At 50.1% G+C, this 17,347-nt stretch overlaps 1 protein-coding gene and 1 non-coding gene across 2 annotated transcripts; both read right to left on the reverse strand.

Moving 5' to 3' along the window:
- Positions 1 to 530: 530 nt before the first annotated feature.
- Positions 531 to 12,990, reverse strand: LOC129047270 (chymotrypsin-like elastase family member 3B). The gene is made up of 8 exons (XM_024250378.2): positions 12,930 to 12,990; positions 11,559 to 11,644; positions 8,568 to 8,665; positions 8,317 to 8,451; positions 5,689 to 5,825; positions 5,188 to 5,330; positions 3,170 to 3,322; positions 531 to 623 (listed from the first exon to the last, which is right to left on the reverse strand). Exons 1-8 carry the CDS (start codon positions 12,970 to 12,972, stop codon positions 606 to 608), a joined length of 813 nt encoding a protein of 270 aa, XP_024106146.2. The 5' UTR covers positions 12,973 to 12,990; the 3' UTR covers positions 531 to 605.
- Positions 1,945 to 2,048, reverse strand: LOC129056646 (U6 spliceosomal RNA). Its single transcript, XR_002913164.1, has one exon. It is a non-coding gene; the product is annotated as a U6 spliceosomal RNA (small nuclear RNA).
- Positions 12,991 to 17,347: the final 4,357 nt, after the last annotated feature.

Genomic DNA, 17,347 nt, shown 5'->3' on the forward strand with positions numbered 1-17,347 from the left:
CAGACGAAGAGAGCTATCTTTAAATAATGAGCCACTTCAGAGCAGGAACCATGTCTCCTTACCCCTCTGAGCCCTCCTCTAAAACAAGGAATAAGTGTTGAATGGATGAATAACCAAAGCCCCCAGCCCATCAATGGAAGCAGAACACACATTGTCCTTCCCACTCTACCATGAGCCTCCTGAGGGGCTGGCAGGGTCTGTTTACCTGCAGATTTTTACCACGTTTATATGCCTGCATTGAAAAGCTACTGACTTATGTGTGACTATATACTAAGGCGACCAACTTGTCCCATTTTTCCTGGGACTTTCCCAGTTTTAGCATTAAATGTCCAATGTCTTCACTCCTGAAGTTCCAGGCAAACCAGGATGGTCAGGTCACCGCAGAGCAACTCTCTTCTCTCCCAGCATCATTTTTCCCTCATCTTTATATGAAAGGGTTGGACCTGGTCCTGTCTCTGCATATGAGATCTAAGATTTTAGGAACAGGCCAGAGGTGAAGAGGTGAGTCAACAAAGAAAGAAAGATTCAACTTGGAATTTTCTGAGAGATCTTTATTCTTTATTCAGGATGTGGGATCGATCAGCACTGCCAGCTGGGCCTTGGTTCTAGTGGCTTGCAATGGTCTGGAAAAGTTGGGGGGGCAGACAGAATAGTCAATTTAGGAGCACAGGTTCTGGAGTCAGATGAAACTGGGTTCAACTTCCAGCCCTGCTGTGTGACCCTGGGAGAGGGATTGACCTCTGTGAGCCTCAGTTTCCTCCTCTATATAGTAGGGATAATGATAGAACTTACTTCATGGGGGGGTTCTTGTTTAAATTGTTAACTAAGGTTCTCTCTACAATGCCCAGCACAAATTTAGATGGGATATGTGTGTGTTTGTGTGTATGTGTGTGTGTGTGTGTATATATACATATGTATGTATGTATGTGTATATATATAAACAAAATATATATTTTTTGGTGTTTTTTCTTTTTTTGAGACAGAGTCTCACTCTGTTGCCCAGGCTGGAGTGCAGTGGCACGATCTCAACTCACTGCAACCTCCATCTCTTGGGTTCATGCCATTCTCCTGCCTCAGCCTCCCAAGTAGCTGGGACTACAGGCGTACGCCACCATGCCTGGCTAATTTTTGTATTTTTAGTAGAGACGGGGTTTCACCGTGTTAGCCAGGATGGTCTCAATCTTCTGACCTCATGATCTGCCCACCTCGGCCTCCCAAAGTGGTGGAATTACAGGCATGAGCCACCATGCCTGGCCTTTTTTTTTTTTTTTTAAGATGGAGTCTTGCTCTGTCACCCAGGCTGGAGGGCAGTGGCGCGATCTCAGCTCACTGCAACCTCTGCCTGCCGAGTTCAAGCAATTCTCCTACCTCAGCCTCCCAAGTATCTGAGATTACAGCCATGCACCACCACGCCTGGCCAATTTTTTTATATTTTTGTAGAGACAGGATTTCACCATATTGGGCAGGCTGGTCTCCAACTCCTGAACTTGTGATCTGCCTGCCTTGGTCTACCAAACTGCTGGGATTACAGGCGTGAGCCACCTTGCCTGGCCTTATATATATTTTTTTTAAACATGAGTCTGGGAACCAAGGGATTAAATGGTCTATAAATCATCACTATTACTGTTTTTTGTTTGTTTATTTTTGTTTTTGAGATAGAGTCTTGCTCTGTCACCCAGGCTGGAGTGCAGTGGTGTAATCTCGGCTCACTGCAACCTCCGCCTCCCAGGTTCAAGCAGGTCTCCTGCCTTAGCCTCCTGAGTAGCTGGGACCACAGGCATGCACCAACACGCCCCGCTAATTTTTTCTATTCTTAGTAGAGACGGGGTTTCACCATGTTGGCCAGGCTGGTCTTGAACTCCTGATCTCAGGTGATCCACACGCCTCGGCCTCCCAAAGTGCTGGGATTACAGGCATGAACCACTGCACTCGGCCAGAAATGTTTTTTTAATGGAAGGCTTCATGACTTTGCATGTCATCCTTGCGCAGGGACCGTGCTAATCTCTGTATCATTCCAATTTTAGTATATGTGCTGCCAAAGCAAGCACTACTGTTTTATTTTAATTTTTTTAACAGAGAGGGTCTTGCTGTGTTGCCCAGGCTGGAGTACAGTGGCTATTCACAGGTGTGATCCTACTACTTTTCAGCATGTGAGTTTTGACCTGCTCTGTTTCTGACCTGGGACAGTTCACCCCTCCTTAGGCCACCTGGTGGTCCCCACTCCCAGGAGGTCACCACGTTGATGCCAAACTTGGTGCAGAACCAGATGGGTATAGCGCACTACAGCCCAGAACTCCAGGGCTCAACCGATCCTCCTGCCTCAGCCTCCCGAGTAGCTGGGACTACAGGTGGGCATCACTGCACCCAGCTAGCTATTACTTTTTTTTTTTTTTTTTTTTTGAGGTGGAGTCTCACTCTGTCACCCAGGCTGCAGTGCAGTGGTATGATCTCGACTAACTGCAACCTCTGCCTCCCAGGTTCAAGCAATTCTCTGCCTCAGCCTCCCGAGCAGCTGGGATCACAGGCACCCACCACCACGCCCAGCTAATTTTTGTATTTTTAGTAGAGACAGGGTTTCACCACCTTGGCCAGGCTGGTCTTGAACTCCTGACCTCATGATCCACCTGCGTCTGCTTCCCAAAGTGCTGGGATTACAGGCATGTCTACACCGTGCCCAGCTATTACTCTTTTTTTTTTTTTTCTTTCTTTTTTGTTTAGCTATTACTGTTATCACGAGCGTTATTAGTCCTCTCTGATCACCCATCCCCAGATGAAGTCTGGGGCCTGGACTCCCCTCTCTCGGCTCTCATCAGACTGCATCATTATCGTTCATGTAATCACCTGTCCCCCACCAGGCAGCCTCTTGTCTGGCGTGTCTCTCTATCCTCCCTGACAAGAGAGGACAAGACCAGAGGAGATACTTCATAAATACTTGTTGAAATAAGGAAGTTCAGCTGTAGTTCCAAGTGCCACCCAGAAACCATCAACTTCCTGGGGTCACACTGTATCAGAAAACATCCCTAAGCCTTTCTGGAATGTCCCCAAGGGCCCTTCCCCACTGAGCTTCTAGTATCCTTTCAGGCCCTCCCCAGGATCCGATGTTTCTCACCTGTCACCTCTCAGAGGAGCCACCACCCTGAAGCCCTCCTGGCCGCCCTGCCCTCCTCACCTCCTCAATCCAGTCGATGAAGGCCGATATTCGAGTGAACACTGTGGGCTTCCTGATGGTGTTGCAGCCCAAGGAAGAAACAAAGCTGGTCACACCATGGACCTGCCAGCCACCATCCTCTGTGGGGCAGTTGAGGGGTCCTCCAGAGTCACCCTGGAACGGTCAGAGAGGAGTGGGTGGCTGAGCCATGTCTGAGGTTTAGGGAACTTGTTCTGAACTCTAGGGATTTCGAGAAACTCCGACATTACTTGACTCCTCTGAGCCTTAGCTCGCTCATTTTTTTTTTTTTTTAGATGGAGTCTCTCTCTGTTGTCCAGGCTGGAGTGCAGTGGAGCTAGCTTGGCTCATTGCAACCTCCGTCTCCCGGCTCCCAGGTTCAAGTGTTTCTCCTGCTTCAGCCTCCTAAGTAGCTGGGATTACAGGCACCTGCCACCACACCCGGCTAATTTTTGTTTATTTAATAGAGATGGGATTTCACCATGTTGGCCAGGCTAGTCTCAAAGTCCTGACCTCAGGTGATCCACCTGCCTCAGCCTCCCAAATGGATTATGGGTGTGAGCCACCACGCCCAGCCAGCTGACTCATTTGTGATAGGGAATAGTAGTATCTGTCCAAGAGCCTAGGGAATTACATGAGATGATGCACGATCTTAGCATGATATCTAGTAGAGAAGAAGCACTCGATAAACATAGTTCTTATTAGTAGCACCATAGTTAATTATTAATTCATACTCAATTATAATACAATGAGGGTATTTGATAGTATTCTTTTTTTTTTCTGAGTCAGAGTCTCGCTCTGTTGCCCAGGTTGGAGTGCAGTGGCGCGATCTCGGCTCACTGCAAGCTCCGCCTCCCAGATTCACATCATTCTCCTGCCTCAGCCTCCCAAGTAGCTGGGACTACAGGCGCCCGCTACCACACCCGGCTAATTTTTTGTATTTTTAGTAAAGACGAGGTTTCACCGTGTTAGCCAGGATGGTCTCGATCTCCTGATCTCGTGATCTGCCTGCCTGAGCCTCCCAAAGTGCTGGGATTACAGGCGTGAGCCACCGCACCCGGCCATTTATTTTTTTTTTCTTTAACAGACAAGGTCTTGTCCAGGAAAGTGGCTCACATCTGTAAACACAACACTTTGGAAGGCCAAGGCAGGAGGATCACTTGAGTCCAAGAGTTAGAGACAAGCCTGGGCAACATGGTAAGACTTCATCTCTACAAAAAATTTAAAATTTAGCTAGGCATTGTGGCACACACTTGTACTCCTGGCTGCTTGGGAGACTGACGTAGGAGGATTGAGCCCAGGAAGGCAAGGCTACAGTGGGCTGTGATGGCATTACGGCACTCCAGCCTGGGCAACAGAGCAAGATCCTGTCTCAAAAAAAAAAAAAAGACAACGTCTTGCTCTGTCGCCTAGGCTTGAGTGCAGTGGTAAAAATCATAGCCCACTGTAAGCTTGAACTCCCAGGCTCAAACAATCCTCCCACCTCAGCCTCTCAAGTAGTTGGGACTACAGGCGGGTGCCACCATGCCTGACTAAAAAAAGTTTTTTTGTAGATGGGCATCTCACTATGTTACCTAGGCTGGTCTCAAACTCCCAGCCTCAAGCAATCCTCCCGCCTCAGCCTCCCAAAGCACTTGGATTATAGGCAGGAGGGACTGTGCCCAGAACAATGATGGTATTCTTAACGTTTAATCATAACTTCACAACCACAGAGTTGACCTGCGTTAGAGGTCATGGGACCAGTATCTCCTGCTGTGCTGCTGCGGAAGCCTGAGGACCAGGGACAGACAGTGACTTGTCCCAAGTCATGTCAGTGTGTGAGCTGAGACTGCAACCTGGGGGTCCTGACTCCCAGGCCTGGGCTCTGTGTCTGGACTGCGCTGATTTCCTCCAAGTCCTGCCTGGCCTGGAGGCTGAATGGAGCAAGCGGGCAAGATTCTTCCTTCACCTTCCAGGCAGTTGGCCCCATTCCAAGGTCCTGCACACCCAGCACCACCTCGGGCAGGTAAGAACTGACTCACATTGCAGCCAGAGCGGATGTCCCCTCCAGCACACACCATGGTCTTCTTCACGGAGGAACCCCACCAGTTCCACTTGGAGCAGTGCTCATAGTCCACCACGGGCAGCAGGGCCTCCTGCAGCTTGTCTGGGAGTGGCCCGTTGGCTGCAAGGATAAAAAGCACCGAGTCAGGGGTCTGGGGGCACAGGGCTAGGAGCCCCCGAGGAAGGGGGCATTCAAGGCACACAGTTCTTCTGCCCTGATGAGGACTCTCCTCCCACCCGCTAAATGGTCCTGCATGCTTTGTGCACCATTACATCCCCAGCACGTGGCACACAGGAGGTACCAAAACATGTGCAATTGAACACATTCGTGTTTTGGAGGTTGGTGGGAGAAGGCTGCAGCTGGAGAGAAATGGGAGAAAAGTACAAGGTCCGGTCTTGGTGTTACCTTCGACCTGCAGCCCCCAGGCCCTGTCTTTCTGCCACTGTCTCGGTGGCCAGCTAGAGAAGTCAGCACGTACTATAGAGACGGCCCCAGCCGGTGATGTAGCAGGGTGTCTCATTGGGAAGGATGTCACCAGCGGGAGGGAGTGAGGCGAGCTGGACGGCGTCTCCCAGCTGGGCGCTGCGTGAGAGCTTGATGAGGGCGATGTCATTGCTGGGGAAGAGGGAAGAGTCATGGGGCCTGGTCCTCCAGCCGACCCAAGTCCTACCTTCCAGCCATTGCTCCAGGCTATTCCGCCTCTGAGATGCCCCAGCTCCTTTACCCTCCAAATCCACTCTTTCCTCCTCCTCCTCCTCATTATTATTATTGAGACAGAGTCTCGGTCTGTTGCCCAGGCTGGAGTGCAATGTCACAATCATAGCTCACTGCAGCCTCCTGAGCCAAGGGATCCTCCTGCTTTCACCTCCTGAAGTGCTGGAATTACAGGCATGAGCCACTAACCCTGGCCCAAATCGTTCTTAAGGCTGAGCAAATTTTTTTTTTTTTTTTAAGTCAGAATCTCGCTCTATTGCCCAGGCTGGAGTGCAGTGGCATGATCTTGGCTCACTGCAACCTCGGCCTCCTGGGTTCAAGTGATTCTCCTGTCTCAGCCTCCCGAGTAGCTGGGATTACAGGTGCATGCCACCACGCCTGGCTAATTTTTGTTTATTATTTTTAGTAGAGACGGGGTTTTGCCATGTTGGCCAGGCTGGTCTAGAACTCCTGACCTCAGGTGATCTGCCCTCCTCGGCCTCCCAAAGTGCTGGGATTACAGGCATGAGCCACCGCGCCCAGCCAAGGCTGAGCAATTTTAAGAAGCCCTTGGCTCACTCTGACCCTTGGCCTTCAGAATTGTCCTCTCCTTTGACCCTTTAACCCTCACAGTTCAGCTGTATCAGAATCACCTGGAGGGCTTGTTAAAACAGATGGCTGCAGATCACGAGGTTAAGAGATTAAGACCATCCTGGCTAACATGGTGAAACCCCGTCTCTACTAAAAATACAAAAACAATTAGCTGGGCTTGGTGGCGGGCACCTGCAGTCCCAGCTACCCAGGAGGCCGAGGCAGGAGAATGGTGTGAATCCGAGAGGCGGAGCTTGTAGTGAGCCGAGATTGCGCCACTGCACTACAGCCTGGGTGACAGAGCGAGACTCAGTCTCAAAAACAAAACAAAACAAAACAAAAACAGACTGCTGCATCCCACCCCAGTTTCTGACGCAGTGGATCTTGGCTAAGGCCCAATAATTCACTTTTTTTTTTTTTGAGACAGAGTATCGCTCTGTTGCCCAGGCTGGAGTGCAATGGCACAATCTCAGCTCACTGCAACCTCCGCCTCCTAGGTTCAAGCAATTCTCCTGCTTCAGCCTGCGGAGTAGCTGGGATTGTAGGTGCGCGTCACCACACCTGGCTAGTTTTTAAATTTTTAGTAGAGATGGGGTTTCACCATGTTGGCCAGGCTGGTCACGAACTCCTGAGCTCAAGTGATCCACCCACCTCGGCCTCTGGCAGTGCTGGGATTACCGTGCCTGGCCAATAATCCACATTGCTGCAGGTTCCCAGGTGATGCTGATACTGCCAGCCCAGGTACCACATTTTGAGAACCACTGCCCTCTGTCTTCACCTGCCTGCATGTCACTCCAGTCCTTTTGTCTGGGTCTCCCTTTTCTCTCTACTCACCCCAGAAGCCCTGTGAAGATGGGTTGAGGTTTCCATCATATTGTGCTTCACTCCTATACTGCATTTGCAGGAGTTCTGCACCCATCTTTGACCCTCTCGCCAGAAAAAACGGGGCCATTCAGACTCAAGAATTTTTCATATGGCCGGGCGCGGTGGCTCACGCCTGTAATCCTGGCACTTTGGGAGGCCGAGGCAGGCAGATCACAAGGTCAGGAGATCAAGACCATCCTGGCTCTAACACGGTGAAACCTCGTCTCTACTAAAAATACAAAAAATTAGCCAGGCGTGCTGGCGGGCACCTGCAGTCCCAGCTACTCGGGAAGCTGAGGCAGGAGAATGGTGTGAACCCGGGAGGCAGAGCTTGCAGTGAGCCGAGATCGTGCCACTGCACTCCAGCCTGGGCGACAGAGCGAGACTCCATCTCAAAAAAAAAAATTTTTCGTACACTTGAAGGGCATAAGATTGTCTCCTTGGCCTTCACAACCACCCGGGAAGCCCAACTTCATTGTCACCTTTTGACAAATGGCAAAACTAAGGCCCAGAGAAGGCCAGTGACTTGCTCGGGCCATACAGAGAGTTAATGCCAGAGCCTGACTCTCAGCCCAGTGCTCCTACTTTTGTGCATAGTGCTGGGAGCCCTGGAGGCACTGGGTGAGCCATCTATTGAATGGAGAAACCCTTGGATTTGGGGGAAGGGTGCCAGAGGAACCCTGAGCTCTGAAGCCACTAGCCAAGTGGCCTTGGGGGAGTTCCCGCCCCTCCCTGAACTCTGCCATCCCCTCTGTAGGGAGACAGGTTTGGTGGTGATGGTCCTTAAAGGCTCTGCTAGCTTCAACCCTCAGTGTGTGGGACCTGGGCACAGGCTGCTGGACTCAGCTCCCCTGTCCCTACGTCCCTACACATAGTTGGAGCCTACTCAGACTTGGCTGTGGGTCATGGAGGGACAAGTAGAGTAGCCTCTGGGTTCCAGACCGGAGCATTCACTCACCCACAGGCCACACACTTGGGGTTCCAGAGTGGATGCACAAAGAGGTCCCCAGAGTTGATGGGGATCACCTGCTCGGGGCCCTCCTTCACAGCACGGTCGTACTCGCCCAACACCACCTGGTAGGTCCGGGAGCTCCTGCGGGCGGAGGTGAGGTCAGTCTGGGCCTGACTGGCTACCTCCCTCCTTCCCCATCATCACCCACTCTCCCTGGCTGCCCGGGGCCACGGGCAGGGACAGGGTAGAGAACTCACGAGATGCAGTGGCCCGCAGTCACAACCCAGTCGGGGGCGATGAGGCTGCCGCCACAGGTGTGGTGGAAGCTTCCGCTGTTCTCATACTGCAGGGAAACCTGGTGGCCCAGGAGGAAAGGGCCTCAGTGGGCTGGGCCCCACCATGAGAGTTGCCACCAATGGCTGTACAGGCTGTGCACTGTGCAACTCCAGAGGGCGCCATTCGCACGGAAAACAAGAGCACCCTCTGAAACGCGCAGCGCACGACCTGCGACCTGTGCAGCTGCCCGTGGTGGCCCTGTCACTTTTCCATGGGGGTCACATTCTGATTCTCCAAAGCCTCCCCGCACCAGGACTATGACCTTCCTGGGGACCCCAACATTCTCTACCTTCTGTCTCTTGAGAGCCCTTGAAGGCCCTCTGTTCTATCACACACCCCTCGCCCTATGACTTTTTTTTTTTTTGAGATGGAGTTTTGCTTTTGTTCCCCAGGCTGGAGTGCAGTGGTGGCAATCTCAGCTCATTTCAACCTCCGCCTCCCGGGTTCAAGCGATTCTCCTGCCTCAGCCTCCAGAGTAACTGGGATTACAGGCACCTGCCATCGTGCCTGGCTAATTTTGTATTTTTAGTAGACACGGAGTTTCACCATGTTGGCCAGGCTGGTCTCAAGCTCCTCACCTCAGGTGATCTGCCCACCTCGGCCTCTCCAAGTGCTGGGATTACAGGCGTGAGCCACCGCGCCCAGCCCCCCTGACTCTTTTGAACCTCAGCTCTTTCAGGGCCTCTTGAGCCTTCTGAAACAGCTCACCCTGATGAGTTCTTTGCCTCTCTTCCCATTTCCTACACATTCTGATTTTCAAAAGCTCCCTCTAGACCAGGGCTAGCAAACTGTGGACAGTGGGCCACATCAGGCTCCTGGTCTGTTTTTGTAATAAAGATGTCCTGGAAATAGTCACATTCATTTCTGTATTGTTTGTGTCTGCTTTCGTGCTACCTGGCACAGTCAAGTCATTACTATCCAAACCATCAAATAACCTAAAATATTCATTTTAGGCCCTTTACAGAATAAGCCTGCTGACCTTCTCCAATAAAACTTCCCATAATGATGGGAATGTTCTATATCTTTGCTGTCCAATATGGTAGCCACTAGCCACATGTGACTATTGAACATTTGAAATGTGGCAAGCAGGCCAAGCATGGTGGATCACGCCTATAATCCCAGCACTTTGGGAGGTCAAGACAGGAGGATCACTGGAGCTCAGAAGTTCGAGGCAGGCCTGGGCAACATAGTGAGACCCCATCTCTACAAAAATATATAAAAATTAGCTGGGCGTGGTGGCGCATGCTTGTAGTCCTAGCTACACAGGAGGCTGAGGTGGGATGATTGCTTGAACCTAGGAGGTCAAGGCTGCAGTAAGCTGAGATCACACCACTGCACTCCAGCCTGGGCAACAGAGCAAGACCCTGTCTCAAAAAAAAAAAAAAAAGAAAAGAAAAAAAGAAATATGGCAAGCACTGAGGAACTGAATTGTTAACATTTTTTTTTATTTTATTATTATTATACTTTAAGTTTTAGGGTACGTGTGCACAACGTGCAGGTTTGTTACATATGTATACATGTGCCATGTTGGTGTGCTGCACCCATTAACTGGTCATTTAGCATTAGGTATATCTCCTAATGCTATCCCTCCCCCTTTCCCCCATCCCACAACAGTCCCCAGTGTGTGATGATCCCCTTCCTGTGTCCATGTGTTCTCATTGTTCAATTCCTACCTATGAGTGAGAACATGCGGTGTTTGGTTTTGTGTCCTTGCGATAGTTTGCTGAGAATGATGGTTTCCAGTTTCATCCATGTCCCTACAAAGGACATGAACTCATCATTTTTTATGGCTGCATAGTATTCCATGGTGTATATGTGCCACATTTTCTTAATCCAGTCTGTCATTGTTGGACATTTGGGTTGGTTCCAAGTCTTTGCTATTGTGAATAGTGCCGCAATAAACATACGTGTGCATGTGTCTTTATAGCAGCATGATTTATAATCCTTTGGGTATACACCCAGTAATGGGATAACATTTTTAATTTAAGTAAATTTTGGCTGGGTGCAGTGACTCACACCTGTAATCCCAGCACTTTGAGAGGCTGAGGCAGGTGGATCACCTGAGGTCAGAAGCTCCAGACCGGCCTGGCCAACACAGCGAAACCCTGTCTCTACTCAAAATACAAAATTAGCCAGGCTTGGTGGTACGTGCCTGTAATCCCAGCTACTTGGGAGGCTGAGGTAGGAGAATTGCTTGAACCCGGGTGGCAGAGGTTGCAGTGAGCCAAGATCGCGCACTTCAGCCTGGGCAACAAGAGTGAAACTCTGTCTCAGTAATAATAATAGTAATGATAATTTAATTTAATTTTTTTTTTTTTTGAGACAGAGTCTCACTCTGTTGCCCGGGGCTGGAGTGCAGTGGTGTGATCTCGTCTCACTGCAACCTCCGCCTCCCGGATTCAAGGGATTCTCCTGCCTCAGCCTCCTGAGTAGCTGGGATTACAGGCGTAAGCCACCGCACCCAGCCTAATTTAATTAAATTTAAATAGCCACAGCACATCAAGTCCAGCCTTCTAAGCTTCCCTCCACTGGCCTTATAAGACCCCTCACTCCCTTATTGCTTTCAGACCTCATAGCCCTGTTGTATCATCCTAGGAATCTAGAAACGAGTCTCTCAAAATCTCACTTCTTCAACACAGTGCCTGAAATTCCACCATCAGTGTGCCAACTCCTTGAGTTAAGCATTACCTTCACCCCTGATTCCACTTTTAAGTTGCAAATAGCCCAGTGAGGGTTACAGATGGAATGGGCAAAACCTCCCTGTGAAGTAGATGGTCCAAGGGCTGCCTGGTCTTTGGAAGCTGAAGTGGACATTGCAAAGGGAACAATGGTGTCAAGGCTGGATGCCGTGCCATTAGAGCTTAGGGTCCAGAGCCCACGGTGGGAATGAGGGCAGCTGCTATTGCTCTTACCTGCCAGGGCCAGCTGTAGGGGACTGCATCCTCACCATTGACAACGCGGCTGGAGGGGCGAGAGGAAGGTGGGCCATAGCCTGAGGCTAGAGGGGAGAGGAGAGCTGTCAATCAGCTGAAGGGTCCCCAAAAGCAAAGAGGAGGCCAGGGTCCCAGTCCAAGCTGTGCTTTCAACTGGTTGTGTGACCCCATGCAAGCCCCTTTCGCCCTCTGGACCTCAGTAACCACATATGAACAGTGAACATTTAAACTACAGCAGGGCTTTCCAGAATCCCAGGAGTCTAGGGATAGAGATTAAAATGTGGCCTCCTTCATTGGGAGGATTCAAGAGCTTGATACACTTAGAACAATGCCTGGCCCTCGATGAGCCCTCAAAAAGTGATAGCTATTGTCATACAGAGTGGAGGCTTTAAAGAAGGACTTCCTGGGTTCAAAGTGCAGCTCTGGGCTGTATGTGGTGGCTCACACCTGTAATCCTAGTGCTTTGAGAGGCCGAGGCGGGAGGATCACTTGAGCCCAGGAGTTTGAGACCACCCTGGGCAACATAGCAAGACCTCATCTCTAGAAAAATAAAGTACAATAAAATAAAGTAGCCAGGTATGGTGGCATGTGCCTGTAATCTCAGCTACTTAGGAGGCTAAGGTGGTAGGATTGCTTGAGGCCAGGATTTTGAGACCATTCTGGGCAACAAAGCAAGACCCCATCTCTACAAAAAAAAAAGCAAAAAATAAAAATATTAAGTGCAGCTCTGTCTTTTGTTCTATGATAAGCTACTTTACGTCCCTGAGGGTCGGTAAAATGGGGATAATGATAGTACTGATCTCCTGAGGCTGTTGTGAGAATTACATGAGAAAATATAAGAAAAACCCTAAACATTCTGCCTGGCGCATAGTAAGCACTCAATCAATGTTATCTGTTACCATTATTGCCAGTCAAGGGAGGCTGCTTGGAAGAGGTGGCCCTGAGCTGGAATGTAATATGGCAGAGAGACCAGGGAAAGGCCAGAGCATAGAATATGGAGCCAGGTAGGGGAGTGAGAGGAGAGTTGGAGTGGTAAGTAGAACTGTGGAAATTCCAACCCAAGACGCCCAACCACACAGCCCAAACCCTTAACCGTTTGACTTTGTTTACTGCCCCCATCAAGGACTTCCACCACCGCCCTTGGGGGTCTTTCTCCATCCACGGCTTCCCCTCCACTCTCCTGCTCCATCATAAGCTGAAAGCCCCCACAGTCATGCCCCCGGGTACAAGCTGAGACCCCTTCCTGTGGAACCAGGCGTAGGGTGTCATGGGACTCAGAGTGAGTGGTAGCTTTCAAGGATTCCTAATCTAGGGCAGCCCAGGGAGCACACACACAGGTTGGGGTCTTACCAACGGCCACAAGGAGGAGGGAACTGAGCAGCCGGAGCATCATGAGTTTTGAGATGATAGGAAAAGGGCACAGAGCCTGGGGCTCTAATATAGGGCAGAAGGTAAGCAGGGGGGCTGATTGGGCCCCACTCCCAATCCAACAGGTGGTGGAACTCCAGGTCTCCCATGGTCCAAGGCCACAGTCCTCACCCAGTGCAGATGGAGGAGTGACAGTCAAAGGAAGGACCTAGCCTTCCTTTCAATAGGTGGCTGCACAGGTGGTGTGGAGTGGCCAACTGATAACAGGAGTTCAGGAAGAAAAGCTCATGTCAGGACAAGACCTTCTCTTTCCGAAAGAACAGGGGCACTGGAACTGGGCAGACCAGGGTTCAATCCTGGTTCTGCCACCTCCAAGCTCTGCGACTTTGGGCACATGGCTTAACCTCTCTGAGTCTCAGTTTTTTCCTCTCTAACATGAGATTCATATTAGTACCCACCTCCCAAAAAAATTCTTGTTGAGCACTTTTTCTCTATGTATCAGGCACTGTTCTAGGGGATACAGCTGTGAAAAATACATGGTCTAAGCCCTTCTAGAGTTTGAGTCTAGGCCAGGAGCGGTGGCTCACACCTGTGATCCCAGCACTTTGGGAGGCCAAGGCGGGAGGATCACTTGAGGTCAGAAGTTGGAGACATGGTGAAACCCTATCTCTACTAAAACTACAAAAACTAGCCAGGCATGGTGGTGGGCACCTGTAATCCTAGCTACTGGGAGGCTGAGGGAGAAGAATCGCTTGAAACTGGGAGCGGAGAGGCAGAGGTTGCAGAGAGCCGAGATCATGCCACTGCACTCCAGCCTGGGCCACAGAGCAAGACTGTCTCAAAAAAAAAAACAGAAAAGAAAAGAAAAGAAAATGAAACATTGGTGATTGAGGTAGGAATGGGAGTAAGTCATTTAGATGGGGGGACAGGGAAAGTGACATTTGGGCTGAGGAGGTCATATCTGATGGAGTCCTGAGGATAAGTAAAAGCCAGCCACGGGAATCCCCGAAAGAAATGCACTCTGAAGGGAGGGGACAGCGGGTGCGAAGTTCTGGAGGCTGTGATGGGCTTGGCTTGTTCAAGGAAAGGGAGGCCAGTGTGACAGGAGCTTGGTAGTCAAAGTAGAGAGTGGTGGGAGATGGGGTCAAACAGCAGCTGACCCCAAAAGCTGAATTCACAGGTGATCCAGCAGTTTCCCTCCTAGGTCTACACCGTGAGGAAACCTTACACATGTGCTCCAGGAGGTGTGGATGAGATTGTTTGCCGCAGCCCCTGTTCTCAAACCTCAACAGCAAAGACCTAGAAACAACTCCCACGTCCATCAAGGTTCATAGGTCAATATGTGTGGCATATTCACACATAGATTATTATTTTTTTATAGTGGTGAGATCTTGGCTCACTGCAACTTCCACCTCGCGGGTTCAAGTGATTCTCCTGCCTCAGCCTCCCTAGTAGCTGGGATTACAGGCATGCACCACCACACCTGGCTAATTTTTGTATTTTTAGTAGAGACTGGGTTTCACCATGTTGGCCAGGCTGGTCTCCAACTCCTGACCTCTGATGATCCACCCACCTCGACCTCCCAAAGTGCTGGGATTACAGTAATGAGCCACTGCACCTGGCCAGACGGGGCAATTTAAATGGATCCCTCCTAGCGGAAAGTCAGGCATCTTGCTGGACAGGTTTTCTTTTAGGAGTGAACCCCCTCCAATCACACCCTAGCCACTCTGATAGTCTGGGTTCGTGGAACGTGTGTGGACACAAGGGAAGCAGCTGTGAAAATCCTTCATACTGTGATAAAAATAGCCATGCCCTCCCCTGCCCTCTGTTCCCTATGCGCCCGGACATGTTTGTTTGCTCAGCTTGAAAGCTCTGAGCCATTCCCCAGACCCTACGCCAGGGAAGAAGGAGGGAGGGGCCCAGGAGGTGGCTGGGGAGAGAGAGGGTTAGGTCCGATAAGCCCAGATTCCACTGTAGAGTGTCTGAAACCCACAGGGCCTAAAACACGATCTAATCCAACCACTTACATCTGACAGAAGGGAAAATGACGGCCCAGAGAAAAGCCAGGACTTGCTCAAGTCTCCCTGGTTTGTCACTGCTTAGCCTGGTGAAGGGTAGCCCACGGGCACGGGGAGGGTCCACTCTCCCTCCCCCAATTTCAAACGAGAAGCCTTCCTAGCTTCTTACCCAGGTGAGCTTGAGCAAGTCCCAGCCTGTCTGTCGGCTCTGCTGGGTCCCCAGGGAGAGGGGCTCCCTGAGGCCAACTGTCCCATCACAACCCCTGCCTGATTGGTCACTTCAAGGCCTCATGGACTGTCACTGGCTGTTGCACGGCTGATTAACTCTCTGAGGGTTTTCTGGCCTAGGAGTAGCTTGAGTGAAATCCCGGAAGATGAACCTCTTCCCAACACCTGCCCCCCAAGAGGGAAGATGGAGGGGTTAGATCTACTTTAGGCCTCAGCCTGAAGCAAAGCAAGCCATTTCCTGAATGGGAGGTGGAGGTTAGGTCGGAGAGTATGGACAATTAGGAGGTCAGTCTGGCAAGGACACGGAGGGCAGAGAAGCTGGGGAGGGGACGGAGGGCAAGCTGGTGAGCCTTTTTCCTGGGACTGGGGGAGTTCCGTTCTTTCTAGTTGCCGCCCCATAGGAAGCTCTTTGAGGGTCAAAACTTTATCTTATTCATCTTCAGATTCCCAGTACCTAGAAGGGAGCCTGGCACATGGTAGGTTTTCAATAGCATTTATTCAAGGAGGCAACAAATGAATGAAGGAAGGGAAAGGACTCTTCAAATGCCCTCGTCTTCCTACCCTGAAAGCACGGTTGAGCCTGATATTCATGCAGGGTGCACCTGGAGGGTGTCCCCTCTGTGTGGCCTGGAAAAGCGCAGCAGCATGGGTGGTGTCCTGATGGGCACATTCTAGAGATATTAATAGATGTTTGATGATAAATGGACCCACTAGAACGCAGCCCCATGGGGCGGGGGGTTTTGTGTGCTTTGTTCACTGCTGTGGCCTCAGCTCCCAGAATATAATCCCGTGGGTACTCAGTGAAGAACTAAAGGTCAGATGGGATTGGAAAATATGAGATCAAACAAAGTTCAAATTGTCCTTTCCTACAGGACTTCTCAGAGCCTTTAATATGCCAATGTTCACAGTGAATCACACACAGTGGTCCTAAGTCCGGGACTCTGGTGCCTTATTGCCCTGTGGTTTCTGTGAAAATAAGATATTTGAAATCTAAGCTGTTGGAACTTTAAAATACCTTAGACTTAAGGGAATCAGATTATGGGACCTGAGTAATATAAACAGGACGCCGTAACTTTTGTTTGTGTTATCGATTAGCTTTTCCTTACCTACATTGTTTTATAAAATGTTGTAAATGACTAAAGGGTGACAGGGCAGACTGTTTCCCTCTTAACTGTCAATCTTCATTATAGATTAACTTCCTTCTTTTCTCTCACACAAAGACTTCGTGACTATCACATTATCTGAGATAGAATGTTAAATACACAAATTGGAAAGGAAAATAAAACAGACTGTATGGAAAAGAAGACAAATTTTAACTAGCTATATTGTTGTAACTCATAAACCAGCCTGGTATAGAAATGTTATAGTTCTACTAAATTTCTTTGTTTTCTGCTTGTATGAGCAATATCTTAATTTTTTTTTTTTTTTTTTTTTTTTTTTTTTTTTGAGACGAAGTCTCACTGTTATCCCCCAGGCTGGAGTGCAATGGCAAGATCTCGGCTCACTGCCACCTTCGCCTCCCGGGTTCAAGCAATTCTCCTGCCCTCAGCCTCCCGAGTAGCAGGGATTACAGGCACCTGCCACCACACCGGGCTAATTTTTTTTTTTTTTTTTTTGAGACGGAATTTCCCTCTTGTTGCCCAGGCTCGAGTGCAATGGCGCAATCTTGGCTCATCGCAACCTCCGCCTCCCGGGTTCAAGCTATTCTCCTGCCTCAGCCTCCCGAGTAGCTGAGATTACAGGCATGTGCCACCACGCCCGGATAATTTTGTACTTTTAGTAGAGATGGGGTTTCTCCATGTTGGTCAGGCTGGTCTCAAACTCCCGACCCCAGGTGATCCAACCGCTGCAGCCTCCCAAAGTGCTGGGATTACAGGCGTGAGCCACTGCGCCCAGCTTTTTTTTTTTTTTTTTGAGACTAGTCTTGCTCTTGTCACCTAGGCTGGAGTGCAATGGCACGATCTCGGCTCGCTGCAACCTCTGCCTCGCAGGTTCAAGCAATTCTCCTGCCTCAGCCTCCCGAGTAGTTGGGGTTACAGGCATGCACCACCACGCCTGGCTAATTTTTTGTATTTTTAGTAGAGATGGGGTCTCACCAGGTTGGCCAGCCTGGTCTCAAACTCCTGACTTCAAATGATCTGCCTGCCTCAGCCT

This window comes from Pongo abelii, chromosome 1 (assembly GCF_028885655.2).
Source record: "Pongo abelii isolate AG06213 chromosome 1, NHGRI_mPonAbe1-v2.0_pri, whole genome shotgun sequence".
NCBI classification, from domain to species: domain Eukaryota; kingdom Metazoa; phylum Chordata; class Mammalia; order Primates; family Hominidae; genus Pongo; species Pongo abelii.